The 26,120-nt window shown below is 47.2% G+C and overlaps 1 protein-coding gene across 1 annotated transcript; it reads right to left on the bottom strand.

Moving 5' to 3' along the window:
• Window positions 1-13: 13 nt before the first annotated feature.
• Window positions 14-25,090, bottom strand: ACAD9 (acyl-CoA dehydrogenase family member 9). Its single transcript, XM_033071431.2, has 18 exons — window positions 24,932-25,090; window positions 21,250-21,343; window positions 17,961-18,062; window positions 17,680-17,786; window positions 16,839-16,939; window positions 16,080-16,158; window positions 15,532-15,706; window positions 14,857-14,930; window positions 13,579-13,654; window positions 12,801-12,871; window positions 12,351-12,470; window positions 11,553-11,681; window positions 10,729-10,808; window positions 10,087-10,213; window positions 9,289-9,366; window positions 8,684-8,812; window positions 744-816; window positions 14-302 (listed from the first exon to the last, which is right to left on the bottom strand). Exons 1-18 carry the CDS (start codon window positions 25,073-25,075, stop codon window positions 202-204), a joined length of 1,860 nt encoding a protein of 619 aa, XP_032927322.1. The 5' UTR covers window positions 25,076-25,090; the 3' UTR covers window positions 14-201.
• Between the last annotated feature and the right edge of the window lie 1,030 nt (window positions 25,091-26,120).

Here is a 26,120-nt window from a genome sequence, read left to right as displayed (position 1 = left end):
ATAATAAACTAACTTCAGCTTTAAGTAAGATTTCTTTATTTGTCCGTTTCATATGAAGTTGTGGTTAGAAAGAAGCTTTATTTTGTACAGTTGCATTTAGTAAAGACATTAAATAACAGATGTTTTTAAGGTGTCAAATCCTGGAACTGCAGCAAATTCCTCCCTGATTGGGATTCATCAGTACCTGCTGCCAGGGAGGGATCAGAAGGTCTTGTCCAGGGGATGGGAGCAGATGTATGCCCTCTTCTCCAGGATCTGCTTTGCAGCTTTTTTAATGGAATCATCCAGGTTTTCATCAGCATCTATGGAAAAACAGAGAAAAGTCAACTAAGGTACCATAAAGAGTTTTTTAAAATTTCTTTCAAAAAGTGTTTTTGAATACAAATGCAAGTGTTTGAGTGCCAGGAAGAAACTGAACAGTCTCTTCTGAAAAAGACTGATTATTACAAGCTGAGTTTCAGAGAGCCAATGTCCAGCTGGTCAGTACTTCCCAAAGAGTCCAAATCCCTAATTTCTATCAGTTATTTGTCAGGAGTATTTCCTACTGGTAGATTTTATATTCAAAAAAGGAATCCTAGCAGTTTGTTTTAGCTATGAAGTGAAGAGACTTTTCAACAGGTTCCAGCTCTGCTCCCTGTTTGAATTAAAAGCAGAGCAAAACTCTTGGTCACATCAAACCCACCTTCTTTTCATCACAGTCTGCGAAACACAAAAGAGTGTAAAAGTTATTTTATAGTACTTACATTTTTCTAATTGAGCCATGGCATAATTATTTTTGAAATAGGCTTCTGTGCAGAAGATATTTGTAAGAAGCACCTGGAAAAGGAGTAAAACTGAGTTAAAAATGGTGAATTAATTTAATTTTTAAAAAATGTAGTAAAAATATAGAAATTTAAACTTCTCAAAGCCCTTTGATAATGGAGCCCTGCATCCCAGTCACATGCAGTGCAGCCTCAGCTGTCCTTTTCAGCCCAGAGCTACCAAGGGTCAGGGCTGGGATAAGCCTTCACCCAAAACTGGTTCCAAGACTGATTGGGAATCAATCCTGAACAGGGCTCACAAACAGAGCAAAGTCTCAAGGTCAAAGTCAAACCTTCATCAGAGTGGATTTGTTTTAACACTGAATTGAAGCATCATTGAATTGCTCATCTCTTGGGGGAGTTTTTACTCTTTTCCTCAGTGGAGAAATTTTTCCCATTATCATGTTAAAGAAACCTGGCCGGCCAACTCCCTTGGCTTCTGATCCCTCAAGACAAAAGAGAGGGTGGGGATGGATGGCTGTGAGTTGCTTTGTCCTTCCAGAGGACACTCACTCTCGATGGCCCAAATGTGGAGGAGAGAGGTTCTGTTTCGCTGTGGTGGGACCTGCCCTGCACTCCAGCACTGTTAAAGCTTCCTGTTTCTGAGAACAGTGCTGAGAACCGAGGTGCAAACGGTGAGCGGAGTTTTTTCCTTCGCCCTTCTCCCATCCGGGAGAGCCCTGCCACCTTGCCTGCCTGCTCCGGCTGCTGCTGCGACTGAGAGGGGATCTGCCCTGCTCCACTGGGACCATGAAGAAGAGGAGGGCATCTGTGACTAGGGAAAAAGGACAGACTGAGTTTCGTTCTGTTTTGTCACTGATTTTTCATAGCTGATATTGTTCTTGTTTGTCTTGTAAATTTATCAGTAAAGAACTCCTATTCCTAAACCCATACCTTTTTGCCTGAGAGCCCCCAAAATTATAGTAAACTGGGATGGAGGGGATTTTCACTCTCCATTTTGGAAAAAAAGCTCTTGCATTTTCTTCCTGGCAATACTGTCCTCTAAACCAGGACAGATCTTGGCGCCCGAACATGGGGCAGAGAAAAGAGGGTAAAAAAAAAAAAAAAGAATAACAGTTCTTCAGTTGCCTAAGATTGTCTTTTTGTGTGCTAGCAACATGTGGTCCAGTTTAACCTGGTTTGGGCTGCATGTGTTCATATATGTATCTCTCCCATTTGCAAGCCCTCATATAAACATGGGTCTTATAACTAAGACTACTGTGGCTGTTATCCAGTTTGCTTTATGGGTTAACAAGGTGAGGAATTAATGGATTTTTAACTTCCTTTGGAAGGTGGGTACATGGATTCAGGGATACCACACACTAACTGCATGTTTTTGGGGTTACTTTAATAATGGCACCTACTGTGAGGGAATAACACCAGAGGAAATTTTCTCCCAACCCTTCACGCAGATTTTTGGGTCTACCCCACCAGTTCTTGAAGGGTTCAAATCTCCTTTGAATGCTAATGATATCATACAGTGGCTGGTGTTACTGATAGGCTTGTCTTAACATTTAGAAATAAGGGGGGATTGAGCTGGATAACAACCCTGATACCTACTGCAGAAAATAGGGATGGTGCTGCAGACATTTACCCTGCCCCAGAGACTAGAGATGCTGCCCCAGAGCCCGACCCTGCCCCACAGCCCACCTCAGAGAGGAACCACCCAGAGTGGGTGGGGGTTCTAGTGAAGGAGATGAGTCAGATGATGGAGGACTACCTTTCCCCAGCTGGTGAGAAGCCCTGCCTTAAAGGGGGAGAATCCAGTGATGCTGCAGTGGAACCCATAGATGTTACATCTGCCCAGGTTCCAGCTGAATTGCCAGGGCACACACAGCCAGCAGTAGTTGCCCCTATGGAAACTACAAAGTCTAAAATGAAAACAAGGCACCTAGTCAAGGAGGACCAAAGAGGAGGGCCCTCACAATCAGCAGGGGAGCCAGAAGTTGAAATCACCACCGAATCCCTGTCTTACGAAAATCTCCACAATCTGCGGAAAGATATTGCACGACGGGGCCGGGAGGCTTTGACAACTTGGTTACTTCGGGTCTGGGTACAGGTGTGCACTTGGATGGTACAGAGCAAGGAATTTGGGATCCTTGTCCCAGGACTCAGGTGTGGACCAGATATTCATAAGGGAGCCAGGCCCCCTTCCCCTCTGGGAGCAGCTTTCAGTGAGTGCAAGAGAGAGGTTTGTCAACAAAGAAAGAATGCAGGAGCACCACAATAGAATGCACTGGAAGACCCTTGAGGAAGGAATTCAACAGCTGAGAGAAGTGGCAGTACTGGAGGTACTCTTTGGGAGGGATGGACAGCATGACAATGACCCTGACAAGGTCAGGTGCACAGGGCACATGCTGTAGAATCTGGCAAACCGAGGGCCATCTCAATCTACCACCTTCATTGAAATGATTAACGCTGATGAACACCGAGAAACAGTGAGCTCTGTTGCTAACAAGCTTAGGGATTTTCACAGTATGATGAATGGTGCAATGCAGGCCCAGGTTTCTGCTGTGGTCAAGGATTGCATACAGGCAGAGATAAGGAAGGAGATGAAGGAAGTGAGGGGGATGAGAGGTGAGATAAGTGAGATAAGGGAAAAGATGAGGAAGGTCAATGCAGCACCAGTGCGAGCCTCATACCCCAAGGTTGCAGCCCAACGCCCCCCAGCTAGTGAAAGAAGAGTACACCCCACAAGCTGATCTATGGTTTTTTCTGCGTGACCATGGGGAAGACATGGGAAAATGGGATGGGAAACCCACTTCTGTCCTGGCAGCACGGGTGCATCAACTCAGGGAGGGAAATGCTAACCAAGGGAGCTACACTAAAGTGAGGGTAGCCTCAGCCTCCTATGACCAAGGTGCTGGACATTACAGAAGGGAGGATAATCTCTCAGACCCACTTGAAGGAACCTCCACTATGTATGTCCAGAAAAGGAATAATAGCCAGGGCTAGAGGGGCCCTGCCTTTAGCCAGGGAGAGCACGAGATAACAGAGTCTGTTAGATGGTGTAGATCCAATCGCCTGGCACATCAGAGCCACAAAAACATAGGGCGTTACTTGATACTGGTTCACAATGCACCCTAATACCATCAGAACATGTGGGGGAAGAGCATGTTTCCATTGTTGGGGTGACGGGGGGATCACAGGAATTGACTTTGCTGGAGGCTGAGGTGAGCCTGACTGGGAAGAGGTGGCAGAAACATCCAATTGTAACTGGCCCAGAGGCACCGCGCATTTTAGGCATAGACTTCCTCCAGAGTGGCTATTATAAAGACCCAAAGGGATTCAGGTGGGTTTTTGGAATAGCTGCTGTAGCGGTAGAGGGCATTAAGCAGTTGAACACCTTGCCTGGATTGTCAGAAAACCCATCTGCAGTGGGACTCCTGAAGGTGGAAGAGCAACGAGTGCCAATTGCCACCTCAACAGTGCACCGCCGGCAGTACCGGACGAATCGAGATGCCGTGATCCCCATCCACAAGATGATCCGTGAGCTGGAGAGCCAAGGGGTGGTTAGCAAAACCCACTCACCCTTCAACAGCCCCATCTGGCCCGTGCGCAAGTCTGATGGAGAATGGAGATTGACTGTGGACTATCGTGCGTTGAACAAAGTGACTCCACCACTGAGCGCTGCCGTGCCGGACATGCTGGAGCTCCAGTACGAGTTGGAGTCCAAGGCAGCAAGGTGGTATGCCACCATTGACATTGCTAACGCATTTTTCTCCATTCCTCTGGCAGCAGAGTGCAGGCCTCAGTTTGCTTTCACCTGGAGGGGTGTGCAGTACACCTGGAATCGTCTGCCCCAGGGGTGGAAACACAGCCCCACCATCTGTCATGGACTGATCCAAGCTGCACTGGAAAAGGGTGAAGCTCCAGAACACCTTCAACACATTGATGACATCATTGTGTGGGGCAACACAGCAGTGGAGGTATTTGAGAAAGGAGAGAAGATCATCCAGATTCTGCTGAGAGCCGGCTTTGCCATTAAAAAGAGCAAAGTCAAAGGACCTGCCCGAGAGATCCAGTTCCTGGGAGTAAAACGGCAAGATGGACGGCGCCAGATCCCCACTGAAGTCATCAATAAGATCACCGTGATGTCTCCACCAACCAGCAAGAAGGAAACACAAGCTTTCCTAGGTGCCATAGGCTTTTGGAGAATGCACATTCCTGAGTACAGCCAGACTGTGAGCCCTCTCTACCTGGTCACCTGCAAGAAGAATGATTTCCACTGGGGTGCTGAGCAGCAGCAAGCCTTTGCCCAGATCAAGCAGGAGATCACTCATGCTGTAGCCTTTGGCCCAGTCAGGATGGGACGGGACCAGAAGTGAAGAAGTGCTTTACACTGCAGCCGGGAACCATGGCCTGTCCTGGAGCCTTTGGCAGAAGGTGCCTGGGGAGACTCGAGGCCGACCTCTGGGATTCTGGAGCCGAAGCTACAGAGGGTCTGAAGCCAATTACACTCCCACAGAGAAGGAGATCTTGGCTGCCTATGAGGGAGTCCAAGCTGCCTCAGAAGTGATCGGCACGGAAGAACAATTCTTCCTGGCACCCGGACTACCAGTGCTGGGGTGGATGTTCAAAGGAAAGGTTCCCTCTACCCACCACACCACCGACACCACATGGAGCAAGTGGATTGCCCTCATCACGCCCGCATCGGAAACCCAAATCGCCCTGGGATTTTGGAGATAATTACGAACTGGCCAGAAGGTGAAGATTCTGGTCTCGCTGATTATGAGGAGCAAGAACAAGTGAGCTGGACTGAGGAAGCCCCACCGTATAACCAACTGTCAGCAGATGAAACACGCTACGCTCTTTTCACCGACGGTTCCTGCTGCATCATGGGGATGAACTGGAAGTGGAAAGCAGCCATGTGGAGCCCCACACGACAGGTTACACAAGCAGGAGAAGGTGGATCAAGTCAACTTGCTGAACTTAAAGCTGTTCAGCTGGCCTTGGACATTGCTAAGAGAGAAAAGTGGCCAAAGCTCTACCTTTACACTGATTCATGGATGGTAGCCAATGCTCTGTGGGGTTGGCTGGAAAGGTGGAAAAAGGCAAACTGGCAATGTAGGGGAAAACCAATCTGGGCCGCTGATGAGTGGAAAGACATTGCCATCCGGGTGGAGAAGCTACCTGTGAAAGTTCATCATGTGGATGCCCATGTCCCCAGGAGTCGGGCTAATGAGGAACAGATCAGGCCTCAAAGATAGAGGTGTCAAAGACAGACTTAGATTGACAACACAAGGGAGAATTGTTCCTGGCTTGATGGGCTCATGATGCCTCAGGTCATCAGGGCAGAGATGCCACGTATAAGTGGGCACGAGACCAAGGGGTGGATCTGACCATGGACAGTATCTCTCAAGTTATCCATGACTGTGATACGTGCGCTGCCATCAAGCAAGCCAAGCGGGTGAAGCCCCTCTGGTATGGTGGGCATTGGTCCAAATATAAGTACGGGGAGGCCTAGCAGATTGACTACATCACACTGCCTCAGACCCGCCAAGGCAAGTGCTACGTGCTGACCATGGTGGAAGCCACCACTGGATGGTTGGAGACCTACCCTGTGCCTCACACCACTGCTCAGAACACCATCCTGGGCCTTGAGAAACAGGTCCTTTGGAGGCATGCTACTCCTGAGAGAACTGAGTCAGACAACGGGACTCATTTCAAGAACAGCCTCATAAGCAGCTGGGCTAGGGAACACGGCATTGAGTGGGTGTACCATATCCCCTACCATGCACCAGCAGCTGGAAAAGTCGAACAGTGCAATGGCCTGCTTAAAACCACCTTGAAGGCACTTGGTGGGGGGACTTTCAAGAACTGGGAGAGTAATCTGCCAAAGGCCACATGGTTAGTGAATACCCGAGGTTCCACTAACCGAGCAGGCCCTGCCCAATCTGAGTTCTTGGGAACACCAGATGGGGATAAGGTTCCAGAGGTACACATGAAAGGTATGCTAGGGAAAACTTTTTGGATGAACTCTGCCTCCAGCAAAGACAATCCTGTCCGTGGGGTGGTTTTTGCTCAAGGAACGGTTGTACCTGGTGGGTGATGCAAAAGGATGGAGAGACCCGAGGCATACCCCAAGGAGATCTTGTTCTAGGGTGAACTACCTATGATACTGTGTCTGTAACTGCATGTATGTACATAATTTAAAGGTTCCAATTTGATGCAGTATGTTAGCATGGGAAAAACTTGGGGTGGATAATGTTGGGGGTTGGGGGAGTTTTTACTCTTTCCCTCAGTGGAAAAATTTTTCCCATTATCATGTTAAAGAAACCTGGCCGGCCAACTCCCTTGGCTTCTGATCCCTCAAGACAAAAGAGAAGGTGGGGATGGATGGCTGTGAGTTGCTTTGTCCTTCCAAGAGGACACTCACTCTCGATGGCCCAAATGTGGAGGAGAGAGGTTCTGTTTCGCTGTGGTGGGACCTGCCCTGCACTCCAGCACTGTTAAAGCTTCCTGTTTCTGAGAACAGCGCTGAGAACTGGGACGCAAACGGTGAGCGGAGTTTTTTCCTTCACCCTTTTCCCACCTGGGACCGCCCTACCGCTGCTGCCTCGCCTGCCTGCTCCGGCTGCTGCTCCACCGGGACTGTGAAGAAGAGGAGGGCATCTGTGACGAGGGAAAAAGGACTGAGACTGAGTTTCATTCTGTTTTGTCACTGATTTTTCATAGCTGATATTGTTCTTATTTGTCTTGTAAATTTATCAGTAAAGAACTCCTATTACTAAACCCATACCTTTTTGCCTGAGAGCCCCCTTAATTTCCAAAATTATAGTAAACTGGGAGGGAGGGGATTTTCACTCTCCATTTTGGAAAAAAAGCTCTTGCCATTTTTTCCTGGCAATACTGTCCTCTAAACCAGGACATCATCCTATAACATCACTGTTACTATGAAACTTTACATGAGCTACTAAATAGCCACTGTCCTGTCCTGAACTGTACTGTCCAAATACTGCACTGATTATGTGTTAATATTTCTTATGGAAGGAGGTTGGGAAGAACTGCATGGTGCTAACAGATTTGAGAGAACATGAGAGTTGTGATGAGGTTCTAAATGCCTCTGTATGTGTCAAAAGAAGTATTTTATACATGTTTGTTAGAATCCAGAAGCCTGGGAGTTTTGATCTTTCTGTGCTTTCTGACTCTGACCCCCAGGAGAACATTGCTTTTGACTTGAGGCCTTGAAGGCTCCCAAATTTGAGTGATGGAGATAGTCATGGGTATGCAGTTGGAATAGAAGTGTGTGATTTCACATGGTGCAGGGTTTTGAATTTGAAGGTTTTAGAATATAGTACTAGGTATGGGACAAGATGAAGGATTTTTGGGTGTTGTCTCTTTCTGTCTTCTTCCTTCTTCATGCTTTCAGGTAATAGTTTTTACTTGGATAGTTAGTGCTGCACTGCAGGTCACAGGAATTTGGTTATTGGGTTAAAAGTATAAATAATATAGGTGTTAATTCTCTATTAGATTGCTTAGCTTTAAAAGACCTTGTAACTAGCTTGATTCACCTCCATTTTGCTCACTTTTAGCTGCTAGCTAAAATTGTTGCAAAACTCTCTGTACTTTATATAAGATTTAATAAACAACTAAGTCTGAACATGGGAAAATCATCTCCGTGTTTTTAATCCTAACTTTGAGTAAAGACAGAAGAAAATTAAGACAAGCCACTAATTAAGTTGAGCAGTTAACCCATTTACCATGTTAAGAGTGTGCAGCTCAACAAGCAGAGCCCCTGAGAGGCTCCTGCACACTGGAAGGTTCAGCTACATTCTGCTGCACTTTTATGGGAGAGTTTGCTGTAATACCCCACAAATGCAGCCTGCCTGCTCCCCGGAGCACAGCCTGAGTGGCAATGGATGCTGCTGAAGGACACTCACCTCATGGTCGTGGTTCCTCAGCCCAATGCTGATGGAGCGGCTCGCCCGGGAGATGGCTGCAGTCATTGCATACAAATTAATCACCACATCTGCCACTCTCTTCAGCACCAGTTGCTCCTCCACTATTGTCTGGGATAGAAAAAAATATTATCAGTTTGTGGTGCGTCAGTTTAAAACTTTAACCAAATATCAGTGTCCATACTTCATGTTTAGGTCCAGCTTTACCTCGCATAAACAGGTTCTAGCCTAGGTCAGAAATTATCATAGCTACTTTTTGGGTTAACTAAGCTGCTTGTAAAATTGTAAAACTGCTGTGTGCCTTAAACATGAATTGCTGAATGTCTGCAGCAGCAGGAATTGTGCTTATACAAGGAGAAGAAAACAACCAATTCACCAAGGGTGCTGATGCTTTGGTTTTGGTTTAAAAAATGTTCCTTGTCCATTACACTGAGTACAGAATGTCAGTGTGTCTTCTCACACCCAATGAGAAGGTGCCATGTGAAGGAAGTGCTGGATCCTGCCACACTCAGTCCCCTGCAGGTTCCAGTGGGGCCTGGAGGATAAACTGTTCAGTAACAAAGACAACAGACAAAATAAACAGTTACCTTGCCAAACCTACTTAACAGGCCCCTGACTGTACTTCCAAAGTAATAAACGTTTTCTTCAAGTTTCTTGGCACTCTCCTATAAAACAAGACAGAAAATGCAACAATTTGTGTTGTTTTATAACAAAAAAAAGCAGCATATCCCCACCCCCTTTAAAGACGATTTTCTCTTTTTTAACATGCATCCACTTTGCTGATGCAAGCCAGACAAATACTCTTTCTCTCAAACATGCATTAAAATTTTCTAGAGTTTACTCTTGGTAACTTTTAGTATAGGTTTATGCTGACAAAAGTAACTAAGGGAACATCCCATGAAAAATATACCTTAGCTTTTTGCCATTAACAGAACATTCATTTTTTATGTTAAAAACTTTTCCTTTTGATGATGAAAAAAACTTTTCCTAAGTGATGAAGCAAGTATGTGTATGTGAAATTCAAAGAAATTCTTATCTGAAACTTGCTACAATTACACAGGAAAAACTCCTGTGTTTTTTAACTGACCTTACAACAAAAGACAACTATTACAGACACTTCAATATAGTGAGGGCTCAAATTATACAAATTACCCTAATGGAACTAAACCTGGATTTGGTACAAACACAGGCTTAGAGCAGCCTTCATCCTCCCTTGATACCTGGACAATAACTGTAACTTCTTACCCTGAAATGCTGTCAACATCTGCTTACACTGGAAAATCTCACATTTCCTAAGCACATATTTTTGTTTGTAAAAACAGGAGATCAAATTGTGGCAAGAAGCAAAGGGAACAAACATGAGAGCTCAGCAGTGAGGCCATTACCTGAAGGCTGGGATGCACCACTCCACGGTCACCTATGAGTCCCAGATCCACCTTCCTGCCCAGGGTGTCCTGTAACCTGGTCAGGAACTCCCCCAGGGCTACTCCCATGTTTCCTTTCTTGATTGCTCTGAAATGTTGGGGAAAGAACAGCTGTTAAGGAAATTCCAGGAGGTTCAGACATAACCAGTTGGAATTCCAAATACTTTAGCAAAATGCCTGCAGTTTGTCCATGAATTACCAAGTCTTGATCTTGATTTTACTGTGCAGTCTGGAGAACAACTGTGGAGCCTTAAGAGTCATCAGCTGCTCCCCAAGACACCCACAAGGAATTCCAGAGACCAGTACTCAATATGCACAATGCAGCTGTTGTGCCAATACAACTTCATTCAGATACAAAATATTCATTACTGGTCTTGAAAGAAATAATTACAGCTTGTGTAAAAGACTAAGATAAAATGCATTAAATTCTACAACTCCTAAATCTACAAAACATCCCATTAAAAAGACAAAGAGCCCCTGTAACACTGAACTTTTACAGGCAATAAATAGAAAATACTGAAGTTTTCCCTACTGTTTCTTCTCTTATCTATAAAGTTATCAGATTCTGCTTATTCTGTTTATTAACAATAAATAAGAACATACTTAATTTTTTCAGTTAAGATCTTCCCTGCATGCTGCATCCCTGTCAGTGCAATGTACATTCTCAGGATTTCATTGGTTCCCTGGAAAAAAAACAGAAGAGAAAGTCAGACAGGTGGGTAACTTAAAATACTGGGTGTTTACCAAGCAGGTCTGTTGTGCCTCTGCGCCCTTTCCACTGTTCCAGTATCACATGATGACTCTCCCCACTCATAAATTGCTATCTTTTGCTTTATCTCAGTTTTAATTCTGATTTCATGGGGCATTGCAGAAGTCGAGACTCTCATTATTAAACACACAAATGAATCCCAATGAGAAAGAAACCAGACTAAATGCATTTTGAGTGAATAAGTTCCAGTGAATGAACATTCAAATAGTTGTAGAACTGCTCAAAATGAGCTGAGTTAAAATCAAGTCTGGCAGTGACTCCGATGTGGACACGATGGGTCACTGACAATCCAGCTTGGAAAGAGAACAAGCTTCAGAACCAACCTTTCTTTTAATATGAATGCCCATCAATAAGTTAATCAAACTTCTAAGTTGATCTTTTATGAGTTTCCCTACTTCACTTGTGAGAAGCACGCAAGAGGAAAAGGTTACTGCTGTAACTCACACTCTGGTCAGTCTATAAAAGCCATCATAAATTATTTTATTATAGGGAACTACTATTGATATTCCAACAAAACAAGGTTAGTCCTGCAGTCTTACTCTGTTGCAGGCTTTGCAGCTGAAGGAACTCCTGGTCAATCAAACCTTCATGTTTCTGCTCACCTTTATAGAATGTGTGAAGTGCAGTTTGCAGTTAACAACAGGATCCTGGTACTTGCCTCAAAGATGAGCAGGATCCTGGTGTCCCTGAGGTAGCGTTCATAGGGATAATCCTTCATGTAGCCAAGGCCTCCAAGGATCTGCAGAGCCTCACTCACACATGCCCAGGCACCTTCAGAGCTGAACACCTGACATGGAACAGGGTTTAACAACCAGGGAAAATGTAATAAATCAGCAATAAACACAGGATGCCTTGCTCTGGTGTGGTAGCTACAGGACACTGCTGCAGTATTTTCTGTGTGCTACACCAGTCTTGTTAACTTGCCTGAACAATGTCCCTGTGGCTCAGGGGGTTTGGCCAAACTCAAACAGTGTCTTTGCAATGACAAGGCACTCTCTGAAAGGGCACATTCCAGGGAAAGGGGCAGCCCCACACGAGCAGAGCAGCTGTAGCTGCTTGGCTGGAGCCCAGAGCAGGAATTTTCTGCAGTGACCACACCGTGAGGGACACCTTGGCAGCCACAGCCTGGATATTCCACAGGATGTGTTCTGCCACCAGTTTCCTGGGAAATATGGCACAGCAGCAGCTTGGCCATGCTGGCAGCTGGAATGGAACTGAGTGTCCCTGTGCTCGTGTGAGGCCTCCTCACACCAGACCTCTGCTCAGCAGGGCTGTCATATTCCCAACTTGTTCCCTGCAGGTGTTATTTCATATGAGTCTGAGCTTGTGGCATACAGACAGAATAGTATCTATAATTTCATCTGTCTGCAGTACTTCTCTCACCTGTCTAAACACAGCCCCTGAGCTCTCAGCCCTCTGCAGACTGAACACAGAGCCCTTCCCCAGCACTGCTTACCTTGACCATGGCAGCCTCCACAGAGCAGTCAGGGAAGCCTGGCCTGTCCATCATCCCTGCAGTCAGGTAAGCCATGCTCTCCATCACATAGGCTTTCACAGCCATCAAACAAAACTTTTCCTGCCAGATAACAACATGAGTAATCATACAGAAATTCAGATGCAAAAGTCCACAGTCAACCCTTAAACTTAAAAAAACCTGTAATTTTTATATGTTCAATATCATCAAATGAATCAATCCATAAAAAGCACCACTTCAAAACAACAATGAATAAAAAATACTTTTCTACATTTATCATTCTGGACATTTAAAACATCAGTGTACAGAAGTCAGCACCAGGTTCACACACATTTCTAGCAAATCCTTTAAAACAGAACAGCCAAAATACCCCCAATGCAATCTATGTCCTGGCACTTAGCACAGAGATTTAGGTGTTTCATTTTCTGTTACCTGGATTAATCCAAATTGGCTGAGTTTCTTATTGAATTGTTTCCTGGTACAAGCATACTCTGATGTCAGTTCTTTAAAGAAAGAAAAACAATTCCATCTCAGAACGGCTATGAGAGACCAAGACCATTCCTGCTGTTGGTGTCTGTCTCTGGATGATGACACTCCACTCTATGCCCAGGAACCCCCTGGTGCTCCAGAAGCAGCACTTTGTGAAAGTCACCCTCACACTGATGGTGTTGATCAAGTCTGGGACCTTTCAGTTCCTGCCAAAGGCTTTTGAACCAGAGGTGTGAACCTGTACTCTTAGATAAGTTATCAGTTTTGGGGCTAATTGATTAGAGAGTCTTCTGCTACTGCTTTGGTTAATTACTGGCAGAAACCAGTTTTATTCCTAATTACTGTGTGTAGTTTTGAGCCACTTATTCTGGTGGGAGGTTCTAGGGGAGATTACGCCTTCTAAAAGCAATAGTACAGAAGTTTTTTTTTTTCTTGGCAAGAAATTTTACCTTGGGGAAGTCCAACAGAGGTAATAACCTCCCACTCTGAACCAGCACCATATGAAAGGAAAAAAATCTTTATTTCAAAACCTCTGCAAACAGGCTTTTAATAACTATTTTTCAAAAACATATTTTAAACATATTTTAGTATTTTAAAGCTGTCAAAGCATGCTATGACAAGATCAAGACTCCTGTTCCCACTCTGAATGTCGTGCAATACCTGCCTCAGGCAGAGCAGTTTCTGCTAGAACCCAGCCATCCAGAGTACCCAGTTCACCCACCTATCAACTTTTTAATCATTCCAGCAGATGCACTGCCCATGCTAAATCTTCCACTGTTGAGGATATTCATGGCAACCTGTGAATAAACAGATGGGGTTTAGGCCACGCTGGTCACTGCTTCCTGCTTCAGTATTCTCTGGATTTCACTCCTCACTGGGACACACTCCCAGTCCTGGGAAGTGCCCTCACATCAGCCACCACAGCTCTCAGCATCCCAAGGAAAATGCTTCAAAACTGGGCCTTTCCTGACACCTATTACATCCAATTTTGTATCTGACTTGTGACTTGATCCAGTGACTTGGAAATAATCTCTATTCCAATTACATAAAGGTAAAATGTAGATTAAAATGTATTTACCTGCAGTTGGTAAAAACATTCCAGCTAGACAGCACTGCTCCAGTTTATCAGATGAAGAATAAAACCAAAATATTTCTCCCTGCAGCTGCCCTGTGATGGCTGCTCTCTGCCTCAGATTCCTTTCAACAACACACCACAGAAGGGAACAAGAACGGAGTTGCAGAAATGAAATACAGACCAATAATGTACAAAACCAGATTTTGGAGTCTGGTGGTGTTTCTCAACATGGGTGACTCAGGTCAAAGCCTGTTAGGAAAGAAGTCACTGTCCTACATTTTAACTTGTCAGGAAGACACCATAAAAATCTCCTTTTAATCTCTACTACATTAAGGAAAATTATTTAATTTAGCATTTAGGCCTGGACTTGCCTGCTACAGCAGGAGTAAGAAATGGAGAAGGAGTAAACGCGGTTTTGCAATCCCCAGGTCACACTCTTAGAGAAAGGTTACACAGCAAGGCCACCTGTGGTATCTTTCCTGGGGTCCAGCCAGCATTTCCTTGTGCAACAATCCAGCCCTGGGGAAGCACCTGACAGTTCAGGGCACCTTGGACCTGGGCTTGCCTCCAGCATTCCCTGTGACACTCATTCCTCTGTCTCCCTTTTCACATTCTGCTGGAGGAACCAGCAGAGAGCATGTTCCCCATTCAGGTCAGAAGGGCAGCTGAAGTCATTCCCTTTTCTGAGGGGACCATGACAAACAACCAAGAGCGCAACAAGAAGAGGAGAAACACACAGAAATCTGAGGTGTCACACTGTGCACTGGCCAGTGACACCAATCTACAGATCAGTGGGGGAGTCTGTGCTCCTGTACACTACAGTGTGGCAGTGCTCATCCCACCCATAAGGAAACTTCAGTAGAGAGGGAAAACAGTCTCCTTCAGGCTTTAAAAGATCACCAGTAGTTATTCTCCACAGCTTACCTTAAACCCCCCTCCAACTTCTCCAATTACATTCTCTATAGGCACTTTGGTGTTTTCAAAATGTACTTCACAGGCTGAAACACAGAATTAACACTTGATCAAATATGACACAGAAATACTTAAAAGACATTCAGGAACTGAAGTCATTATTTGTAGTAAGAAATTAAGTCTTCCTAATGCATTGGTTTTTTGGACAGAATTGTGCATGCTTTGCCAAAGAAGTGAGAATTTGGGAAAAAGCCATTGTTGACATCAATTACTGATGTAAAATATTAAAAATGTTATGAATGTTCACTGTGTAAACAGAGAACTACAGTTTTGTCTTTATTTTTAGTTCTAAGGAAGTGAATGAACAGTCACCAAGATAGTGAAAAGCTGCAATCATTAAAAAGCTTAGAAGAGCTGATGAAAGTGGACTTCTAGATTAAAGCTATTGGCCACTGAATCTCCTGAGCAATTTCTTTCACTGCACAGTGAATGAACTCCACAAAACGGATTTCTTACTTCAGACCTGGTGTCAGGAAGGACTCCTGGGAAAAGCCAGCTAAAGAAACATTAAACTTATACTGTAACATGGAATAGGTACTGATTTGCCTTTGAATTCAGATGATCTAACCAAAATAAAACATTAAACTATTAAAACAATCTCTGCTAACAATTTTAGGTGATTCTTACTGTTGGAGCCCCGAATGCCCAATTTATCCTCAGGCTTCCCGTGGGTGACGCCCCCAAAGTCCCGCTCCACGATGAAAGCAGTGATCTTATCCTTCACCTGCCCATCCTTATCCACAACCTCTGTCCTGGCAAAAACTGTGAAAATACTGGCCAGGCCACCATTGGAAATCCAGACCTGTTTTGAGAGAGGGAAGATGGGTAAGAAATGTAACTGTGTTGATTTTGTGAGCACAAGTCTGTGAGGTTTTGTAACAGGCTAGGCAAAGTACAGAGTGCTGAAAAAATGCTGTTCCTTCCCTTCAGTTCTAATGAGCGTCTGCTCCCAGTTATTTCTGGTTTTCTATTTTTCTTACAAGGAGTTTAATGCAGTAATTCCCAAACAATAATTTTCTATTCTCTTTGTGCCTAAATCAACAAGGGTTATCCTTTTGACACAGTTGTTCTCCTGTAGATTGGAAACCTCCCAGTTCCAGACCGATGCAAAAGACAAGAACACTTCCTATACTTGTAACAAAATGCCTTCCTCTTCCCAGTCTGTGAGTGGGTACCTTGGAGCCATTTAACAGGAAGTGTTTCCCATCTTCACTCAGGGTTGCTCTTGTCTGGATGGATGCAGCATCACTCCCACTAGAGAACAAGTTATTAATGCTTAAAGAAACAAACATGCTTCAAAAAAACAAAACTGCATATTTTCCCTCTTCCTATCCTTTAAAAAGGAGAAATTCTTAAAGAGCAGCATATCAATTTCAGCGTTTAACTAACAAGGAAGCTCACTAGATTGAACCACTCTAAAAGTTACCCGAGGAACATTTCTGCTCAATTACCATGTTCTCAGGGTTATGACCTGATCAGAATGTGCAGAATGCCCCAAAAGCAACTTTTTGGAGCTACACTTTGAGCTATGTGAACACACATATTACTTAAGCAACACCCAAAATTCTTCCTTTCAGTTTTGGTGGCTCCTTCAATGCAGGCTTTTATATATTGAATAAGAAATGAAAGCATCCTAGAACAGTCATAGCACATTATTTCTGACGTAGCACAAAGCATCCTTTCAATTCATGGAAGAAATTAAGTAAATGAATTCCTGGGATGGGAATAACAAGAGTCAGGGATTTCACAGACACTGCCAAAAGCAGCTCGTTAGGGAAAGAGTAATTACAGAATCTGGAGTGCTCCTTTAAAAACTAAATATAAAACACAGATTTATATACTGAAGCCACAGGCTCAGAATCATGAAGACTTCAGCTCTCAAGCAATGCAGATAAAGCAGTAAGGCCCATTAGGAGCTGTGGGGGCAGCAGCACCTGCCAGGCTCAGTGAGGCAGAAGGCAGCAATGTGCTCCCCCGAGGCCAGGCGGGGCAGGTACTTGGCCTTCTGCTCCTCGGTGCCAGCAATGAGGATCCCCTGCAGAAACAAGCATAGAAAACTCTGCAGCATCACCCTGTGGGAAAAGAGAGGGAGCTGACAAGCTTCAGTATGTTCAGAAAGCTTCATTTGCAAGTTTCATGGCATAGCAAGAGATAGTTTAATAAACAACAGACTGTATTATTTGTCAGACATTAAAATATTTTTTCATTAGCATTGTCTGCTCAATTCCATGAGGAATTTTCTCTTGCTATAACGAACTTAGTGTGGTTTCAAGCTTCTTTCTGCCATCCATCCACCACTAAAAGGTAAATACCTATGGTTGTGTTAAAGTCCAAAACTGACACACTTGTTCTCAGATGAGTTTTCTCCCCTAAGCTCCCCAACACATAGCCCCAGACAGCCAGCCAAAGTTGCTCTCTTCTGAATTCTTTCCTTCCTCATCACCTGAGCCCTCCTGGCACTGTTTATTTCAATTCTATTTATTCCAGCTACTTTAAACAAGTTTGGCCAATTAAAAAAACACAAACGCAAGAATCTGGGATTATTTAAAGTAGTTTTCCTAAGAATAATTATTCTCATAGAAATTTTCTTGTGTACTTCCTATCCAGCCTTTCTTGTCTTACACTGAACCAGTAGCAGAGGCTGCTGGGGACACCAACAACCTGATTTATGCTTCCCCAGTAATTCTGATTTGCTGTGCCCAAGCCCCACATTTTTCACTACACCTTTTCCATGCAATCTGTACAGAAGCACTGGCTCTAAAGCAGCAGCATTACCTTCAGCCCAATGGCCTGATGAGCTGCCAGGGTCACTGCAATGGAGCCATCCAGAGATGTGATTTCTCCCAGACGTGCATACATCGTGTTTGACAGGCCCAGCCCACCTGCAACAAGCACAAGATTTGACTTTAGTACATTTCATGTGCCCCTTCCCCCCAAACAAATCCATTTCAAATACAGAAGTATAGGAGTGCAGTAGCTTTAACTGGAGAGCTACAAAAGTGACACAAAATGCACCCCTGAATGCACTGGGTTGTTCTTCTGTGACATTTACTCACCATATTCCTCTGGAATCTGCATGCCAAAGAGACCCAGGTCCTTCAGTCCTTGTAGGGTTTCAGGTGGGATTTTTGCATCTTGATCGATCTTCTTCGAGTCCACTACAAATACAGAAGTTTTTCTCATTTAACACCGTGCTTCTTAGTGCCCAGAGGAGCTGTGAGACTGCAGGATTCCCGCAGCAAGGCCAAGGTCACTGAGGAGACTTCTCACCCCAGCTTCACAAGAATTTCTCCGTTCTAGCTTCAGCCTGACTCTCCTGTTCGTCCTCACGACATATTCAGAGAAAAGACTTGGAAGTGGGAAAAATCCAGCATTTATTTCATTTTCTTAAACATTTCTACTGGTTCTGCATGTCAGCACATTCCAAGACTGGAATAGCAAAGTATTTCCAGCATTTTCTATCTGAACCAAGTCTAGGTCGTGAATACAAGAAAAAAAAAAGCACAGTAATTTCACAACTATAAGGCACACCGGATTATAAGGCGCACTTCCGGGAGTCGGCAAATTTCCGAACTTTATCCATATATAAGGCGCCACCAGACTATAAGGCTCACGGTTTTTTTGCAGGGAGGATCCATGCGCAACAAAGTAACAAATTAGTAACAATACTGCCAGTCGTGCTGTCTTGGGTTACAATACAGGATGTGATCAAAGTATCTATTCTATCACCATCTGCAGTGATCAGGTGGGGCAGTGATCTTTATCTCTGTGGGAGATACTCTGCTAATGGTCCATCCATTGAAACGAGTAGGGCATTGTTCTTTATCTTTGCACCCCCGTACTTCCTCCAGGGAGTTATCTTTTGCTAATGGCCCATTGAGTCCCACTGAGTTACTGATAAAATTACTTTATCCCATTGAGTTGCTCCAGCCAGGGGGGAGAGCTCAGCCTTTCCTACCTAGATAAAAGCTGAAATTCTAGGACACCAAGTCACCCTCTATTCCCTGGACTCCAGAGGAAAACTGGACTATTTTCCATATCATCACTGGACCTTTGGAGGGAGGCTGCACCCTTCTACAAGACCACTAAACCACATCTGTCACTGCAGGAGGACTGTAGCCACCATTTAATGGGACTGCTACCAACATCCCTAACTGACAGGTGTGTCACCCTGATGGGGTGTCAGGTTGTGCTCTGACTTTGTGTCTTAGTTTGGAGGACAGATGTCTGCTGAGAAAGGCAGGAGCTTCTCTTTGAAATGCAGAATGTAAACCCCCTCCCTCCAAATTATCATAATTTTGAAATCAAGGGACTCTCAGGTAAAGATATGGGAATTAGAAATAACAGTTCTTTACTAGGGAAATTAAAATAGAAATACAATACTACAAAGAAACAAACCCCAAGCCCTGACAAAGTCAGAGTACAACCTGACACCCCGTCAGGTAGGGTGTTGGTAGCAGTTTGATTAAATTATGGCTGCAGTCTTCTTGCAGTGACAGATGTGGTTTAGTTGAAGCAGTGGTCTTGTAGAAGGTGCAGTTTCCTTCCAGAGGTCTAGTAGTGGTGTGGAGAAATCTTGGGTTTTTTTCTAGAATCCAGTAGAGAAAGGGCTATTCGGTGTCCTAGAATTTCATTTTTTATCTACGTATGAAAGGCTTTGTCTCTCCCCCCTGGCTGGAGCAACTCTCAATGGAATAAAGTAATTTTATCAGTCACACAGTGGGACTCAATGGGCCATTAGCAAAAGATAACTCCCTGGAGGAAGTACGGGGGTGCAAAGATAAAGAACAATGCCCTACTCGTTTCAATGGATGGACCATTAGCAGAGTATCTCCCACAGAGATAAAGATCACTGCCCATCTGGTAACAACAGATGGTGATAGAATAGATACTTTGATCACATCCTGTATTGTAACCCAAGACACTCTGTCAGTGTTTGGGGCTTGTTTCTTTGTAGTACTGTATTTCTATCTTAATTTTCCTAGTAAAGAACTGTTATTCCTAATTCCCATATCTTTACCTGAGAGCCCCTTAATTTCAAAATTGTAATAATTTGGAGGGAGGGGGTTTACATTCTCAATTTCAAAGAAAGTCTCCTGCCTTTCTTAGCAGACACCTGTCCTCCAAACCAGGACACGTGCCAAGCCCCGCTGAGCCCCGCGGCCCCACGTGAGCCGCACCCGCTCCCCCTCCCCAGCCCACCAAGCCCCACAGCCCTGCACAGTTCGGCTCGCAGCTCGCATTCCAGATTGGCAAATTTCCAAACTTTGTCCATATATAAGGCGCTCTGGAGTATAAGGCGCACTTCTGGGTTCGGACCAAACTTTTAGTCAAAAGGGTGTGCCTTAGAGTCATGAAATTACTGCACATAAATGAGGTAATGAGAAAATCTTGTTCTTAGGAGTCTTTAGATTCTTGGGGGATTAAGAGAGCTGTTCTGTATTATGGCAGTGAAAACAAACAGGAATAATATTCTCTCCAGACTCCGTAATTTGACCCTTTCATCCCTCCCCTAAACATCAGGTTGTTTACTCCATAAATTATGTTCCACCACAGAGCAAAGAACTAAAAAACATCATTTGAATAAATTCTTTATTTACTGTCAGTGAGCAACACTACAATTTTTCAGTTAAAATCACCTGGATCTCACAAATTGTGATGTGTGACATTCACTGGCTCCTTCAAACCTCTCCAGTGTTTGGGAAAGCAGAGCTGGTGTCTCTGTCACGGGGAAGTCTGAGACAATGCTGTCTACCTGCTCAGAAATGGCTGGCTGTGCAAACCAATATTCTGCAGGTGTTCTGGAATTGGCTTATCCATGGCAGCACCAATGGAAGGAACACCCTGCAATGCTCTCTGGAATGCAGATAGGTAATAAGGCCTTACCCAAACAGAATTATTACTCTAAGGTTGAAAAAACAAAAATGCTCGTGATTTTTCATAAGTTCTCAATGAGCCATCATTTCTGAATATCTCTGCTGCATTTTGTTACAGTCAGTTTTACCAGAGTAGGACAGTTAAAAATTTCTAGAAAAAAAAATCACAATATATAAAGTGGTAAAAACACAATTCAGCAGAGTGAAAACCAATTTCAAATCCTATCTTTATCCTGGAATGCTTTTACATCCTTATTTTTTCCCTTGTTTTGGAGATTTAATTCTTCTGATCAGCACCCAAATACTCCCCCCAAAAAGCCATAAATGGACATACTACAGAATGAGCATCACTATGTGAGCAGCACATACTATGCATAAAATATAAGTATAATAATTTTATTCAACTGCTATAGCTAGATCATTTTGTAATCACTGAATCACTTGCATGGATCACAACATAATAACATACCTTCTTCATTGAAGAACTTTTCGACAGGTCCCACAAACTCATTGATCTCTGCCAGTTCTTCATTGCTAATTTCTGGGTAAGGAAAAACTTCTTCCTAAAATAGGAGAATTATTTAATAATTTTTAATACATGAATTGTGCAGTTGAAATAAAAATTATGGGAGATATGCCTTGCAAAGACTCTAAAAACTGTGCAAATTAAGAATTGTGGAAAATGTTCCCAAACAAAAACAGAGCTCCGCAGGACCCAACTTTATTACAGTAATTTCACGACCATAAGGCGCACCGGACTATAAGGCGCACTTTTTTTTTGCCGCGAAGATCCGTGCCGCGCGCAACAAAGTAACGAATTAGTAACGAAAACCCGTGATCGTGGAGTTTACTGGCAGGGGCTCAATTTGAAACATTTTTCACAGATCGGTGTAGGCTTTCAAAGGCAGCCCCCAGCGCCCTCCCCGTGCAGTGGGCCCTGGCACTCCCGCCCGCCCCCAGTGCCGGCTGGCGCGGCTCGGCGCAGCCGCGGGGCCACCTCCCCCTTGTGGCTCCGTTCTGCCGTGGTGCTGTTCCCCCTCATGGCTCCGCGAAGCTGCCGTGCCGTTCCCTCGCTCGGCTCGGCGCTCCTGCCATGCCGTTTGTCCCTCACTGGACTCGGCGCCACCACCATGCCGCCTGTCCCTTGCTCGGCTCGGCACTCCTGCTGTGCCGCCTGTCCCCTTGCTCGGTTCGGTGGCGCGGCCGCCCTGCCGCCCGTCGCTCGCTCGGCTCAGTGGCACCGCCGCCATGCCGCCCGTCCCTCGCTCAGCTTGGTGCTCCTGCCATGCCGCCCATGTCTCGCTCGGCTCGGCGACGCCACCGCCATGCCGCCCGTCCCTCGCTCGGCTCGGCGCTCCTGCCGTGCCGCCCGTCTCAGCGGCGCGGCCACCATGCCGCCCGTCCCTTGCTTCGGCTCAACGGCGCCGCCGCCATGCCGCCTGTCCCTTGCTCCGCTCGGCACTCCTGCTTGTGCCGCCTGTCCCTTGCTCGGCTCGGTGGCACGGCGGCCCTGCCGCCCGTCCCTCGCTCGGCTCGGCAGCACCGCCACCATGCCGCCCGCCCCTCGCTCGGCTTGGTGCTCCTGCCATGCTGCCCATGTCTCGCTCGGCTCGGCGACGCCACCGCCATGCCGCCCGTCCCTCGCTCGGCTTGGCGTTCCTGCCGTGCCGCCCGTCTCGGCGGCGCGGCCACCATGCCGCCCGTCCCTTGCTTCGGCTCGGCGCCACCGCCGCCCTGCCGCCTGTCCCTCGCTCGGATCGGCTCCGCTGCCATGCTGTTCCACCTCGCGGCTCCGTTGTGGTACTATGCTGTTCCCCCTCGCGGCTCCGCGGAGCAGCCCTGCCGCCCGTCCCTTGCTCGGCTTGGTGGTGCCACTGCCCTGCCGCCCATCCCTCGCTTGGCTCGGCGCACTGCGGTCCCGTCGGCCCCTATCGGGCTGTGGCCCCGCTGCCTCCAGCACCGCAGCCCCGTTGGCCGCGCCTGCCCCTATCAGCTGTGGGGCCGCTGCCCCCAGCACTGCGGTCCTGTCGGCCCCTATCAGGCTGTGGCCCCTCGGCTCAGGCCGCCGCGCACAACAAAGTAACAAAATAGTAACGCCTCCCTGCCCGCGCTGCTCCCGGTGCCTGGGGCACCCAGGGCTGCCCCCCGCCTTCCAGCCCACGCTGCTCCCTGTGCTTAGGGCCGCCTGGGGCCGCCCCCCGCCTTCCAGCCTGCACTGCTCCCTGTGCTTAGGGCCGCCTGGGGCCGCCCCCCGCTTTCCAGACCGTGCTGCTCCCCGTGCCTGGGGCTGCCCGGGGCCACCCTCTGCCTTCCAGCCTGCACTGCTCCCTGTGTTTAGGGCCGCCTGGGGCCGCCCCCCGCCTTCCAGCCTGCACTGCTCCCTGGGCCTAGGGCCGCCTGGGGCCACCCCTTGCCTTCCAGCCTGCGCTGCTCCCTGGGCCTAGGGCCGCCTGGGGCCGCCCCCTGCCTTCCAGCCCGTGCTGCTCCCTGTGCCTAGGGTTGCCTGGGGCCGCCCCCCGCCTTCCAGCCCACGCTGCTCCCTGTGCCTGGGGCTGCCCGGGGCTGCCCTCTGCCTTCCTGCCTGCGCTGCTCCCTGTGCCTGGGGCTGCCCGCGGCTGCCCCACCATGGCTACTCAGCGCTCCCACGGTGCCGCCCCCCCTCGCGGCTCTCACTTCCGGGGTGGCAAATTTCGCAACTTTGTAGATCAGATAAGGCGCACCGGACTATAAGGCGCACTTCCGGGCTTAGCAAAAAATTTTAGTCATAAGGGTGCGCCTTATAGTCGTGAAATTACTGTACACACCAAAACCAGACCAGAGAGTGTTACCTGAATAACAGAAACATTAGGGAGAAACCCAGAGATTTTTGAAGAACTATGAGATTGCAAAAATCCTTCACTGCCCGTGAGCTTTGTCAGTGTAACCCCATTTAGGGATTGATAAAAAATGAGTCTGTGTCAAAATCAATAAGCTGTTCTTATGTTTCCAAAGCTCAGCCCATGAACACTGTCCCTTGCAAACATCCAACACATTTCATCTGTTAATGGTGAATTTCACCTCGAGGACAAAGGTGAGTGAGTCCCAGCACTCCTTATCATCACCAGAGTGTTCTGGGAGCAACACAGCCTGATAGGTTTGAACTGAAAAAAAATCCAAGCAAGGAATACAAGAAGTGGGAGGCCATGTGAGAAGCACACTTCTAATTCTTACTGTCTTTGCCCTTTTAAACAGAAGAATTCGTCTCTCTTCATGATACTCTGAGCAATAATATCAGCGTCAAAAATTCAGGACCTGGGACATGCTAGAGGTTGTCAGAAAGCTGTTGTATTGAAATTTGAGAGAAACACCCCAGATATATCTAAAGAGAGGTTTAACACAGTGGAGCCTGAATGCTACCTGTTTTAACACTTTACCTCACAAGCTCCACTGCAGGACACTTTATTGCTAACCCCATTTCAGTGGATTTGAGTTATTTCTTCTTTGAGTCTATCTCACTCTGCAATCTCTGATAAATGCACTCTAAGCCTTGCACTAACAAACTCTGGTTACTACAGCGTTCTGTCTCAGACTTTAACTTCTTTGTCCAGGGGCATCACAAGATGCGACAAGAATTTCAGTCTTTCATATCAAAATGGTAGGGAGAAATTTACATAAAGCCTCGATCCTTGAAGTAAAAACAGAGAATAGAGTGGTACAAGCAGCGTACCACAGGTGTTTACTTCCACGGGCAATCTGCGGAGCACAGGGGGTTGTGGCTTTTTCGCTGCCGGTTTTTTGGGTATTCTGAGCTACATGGCGAGTTTTGTGTGCCAAAGGGTCACTTCATGCCCCCGTCTCCAGCGGACGGCCCCGGGCACCCAGAGCCACCTCCTGCCCGCTCTGTGCGAGAGCAGGGAGCTCTGAGGGGACCGGACAGGCCGCACCCAGGGGCTGCGGGACATCCAGGCCAGGGCCACGTCGTGCCCTGAGCTCACTACAACCCCGCCGCCCCGGGCTGGGGATCAGCCGCTGGAAAGGCCCTGGGGTGCTGGTGACAAGCCCAGGCGAGCGATGCCTCTGCTCGGTGCCGTGCTGTGCCCTCCCCGCTGTCAAGTGGGTAAAAGGGCAGCGACACCCCGCCCCCATGGCCGCCCCCATCCCCGCGGACCCACCTTACGCAGGGTGCCGAGGAACAGCTCCTTGGCGAAGGCGCGGCGGGGAGCGGCCGTGCGCAGGCCGCGGGCTGAGGGGGGCCGGGCCCGGGGCCGGGGCCGGGCGGCGCGCAGAGCGCGCAGCAACAGCAGCACCGCGCTCATGGCCGCGCTCGGCGCTCCTCTGACGGCACCGCCGAGTGCCCGGCCCGGCCCCGGGGCGGGGCACGGCCACACAGCCCCACAGCCCCACAGCCCCACCAGGCGGCGCTTCGGTCACAGGAAACCGCCGCGAGCGGGACAGCCCTGATCATGACTTCTCCCGTCCGGGCCCGCGGCCCGTTCAGGGCGCGGCGCAGCCCCGACCGCCACAAGGGAGGGGCGCGGTGCCGTCCGCTCCCCGGGCACGCAGCTCCTGCGTGAGCCGCACGGTCACACCGGGAAATAGCTCCTGGTGCACCCCGGATGCCTTTGAATCGCATTCCTCGTGCGGGCCAGCCGGGGAGCAGCACCACAGACAGGGATCGATCGCATCCCCGCGCGGACCTAGGGAAAGAGCGGCAAACCGAGCGCATGGAAATCGCCCCAAAATCTCCATCCAAGCCTAACTCCCCCTTCTCCGCGTGTCAAGTGCCGGAGCAGGATGGTGTCGGCAGCTCCAGCCTTCCCCTGAGCAGCCCCGCACTCCCACGGATAAGTAAGTGCCAAAGGCATAGCACTGTGCCCTGCACCGAGCATTCCCTTTCCCCTGCCAGTCCTCTGGCAGCAGGTTTTGTCCTTTTTGAAAATCCAAGTGCCAAACCCGTGTAGAATTACGGAGTCGGTTACCCGAGACTGAAATCTGGTTGAGAAGCACTCGCTGTTCCCTTTCTGTACAAGTGGTTTGTGGCACCATCACCCCACAGCTGCTGCCTCACCTGCAGGTGGCTGGGACTGCTCAGGGACACAGAAGGGCTTTCTGCCTGCTAAACTTCATTTACTCAAGGGTAGAATTAGTTTATTTGACCTCCTCCTTTCAATTAAAATAAGCCTGTAAAGGCTGCTGCTACTATCTCATTTTAGGCAACTCCATGTCCACCTCCCCTCATTTTGCTTTGGTCTATGTGGACCTGCAGAATGTAACAAAATGGCATTTGCCAAAAGAACAAGTAAACACAGGCTTAATGAACTCACTTATTTTGCTTCCTTTACTTACGATTCATAAAATGAA

The sequence above is a fragment of the Catharus ustulatus genome, chromosome 13, assembly GCF_009819885.2.
Source record: "Catharus ustulatus isolate bCatUst1 chromosome 13, bCatUst1.pri.v2, whole genome shotgun sequence".
Classification (NCBI taxonomy): Eukaryota; Metazoa; Chordata; class Aves; order Passeriformes; family Turdidae; genus Catharus; species Catharus ustulatus.
The sequence above is the reverse complement of the archived record's forward strand: the minus strand, read 5'-3'. Positions and strand labels throughout refer to the sequence as shown.

Excerpts from the sequence above, each read along its gene's own strand:
- ACAD9 (XM_033071431.2), bottom strand. The coding sequence starts at position 25,075 with ATGAGCGCGGTGCTGCTGTTGCTGCGCGCTCTGCGCGCCGCCCGGCCC. Across the intron at positions 15,707-16,079 it reads TCCTGTTAAATGGCTCCAAG|GTCTGGATTTCCAATGGTGG; the intron begins GTACCCACTCAC and ends CTCTCAAAACAG. Across the intron at positions 9,367-10,086 it reads TGGTGCATCCCAGCCTTCAG|GAGAGTGCCAAGAAACTTGA; the intron begins GTAATGGCCTCA and ends CTTGTTTTATAG.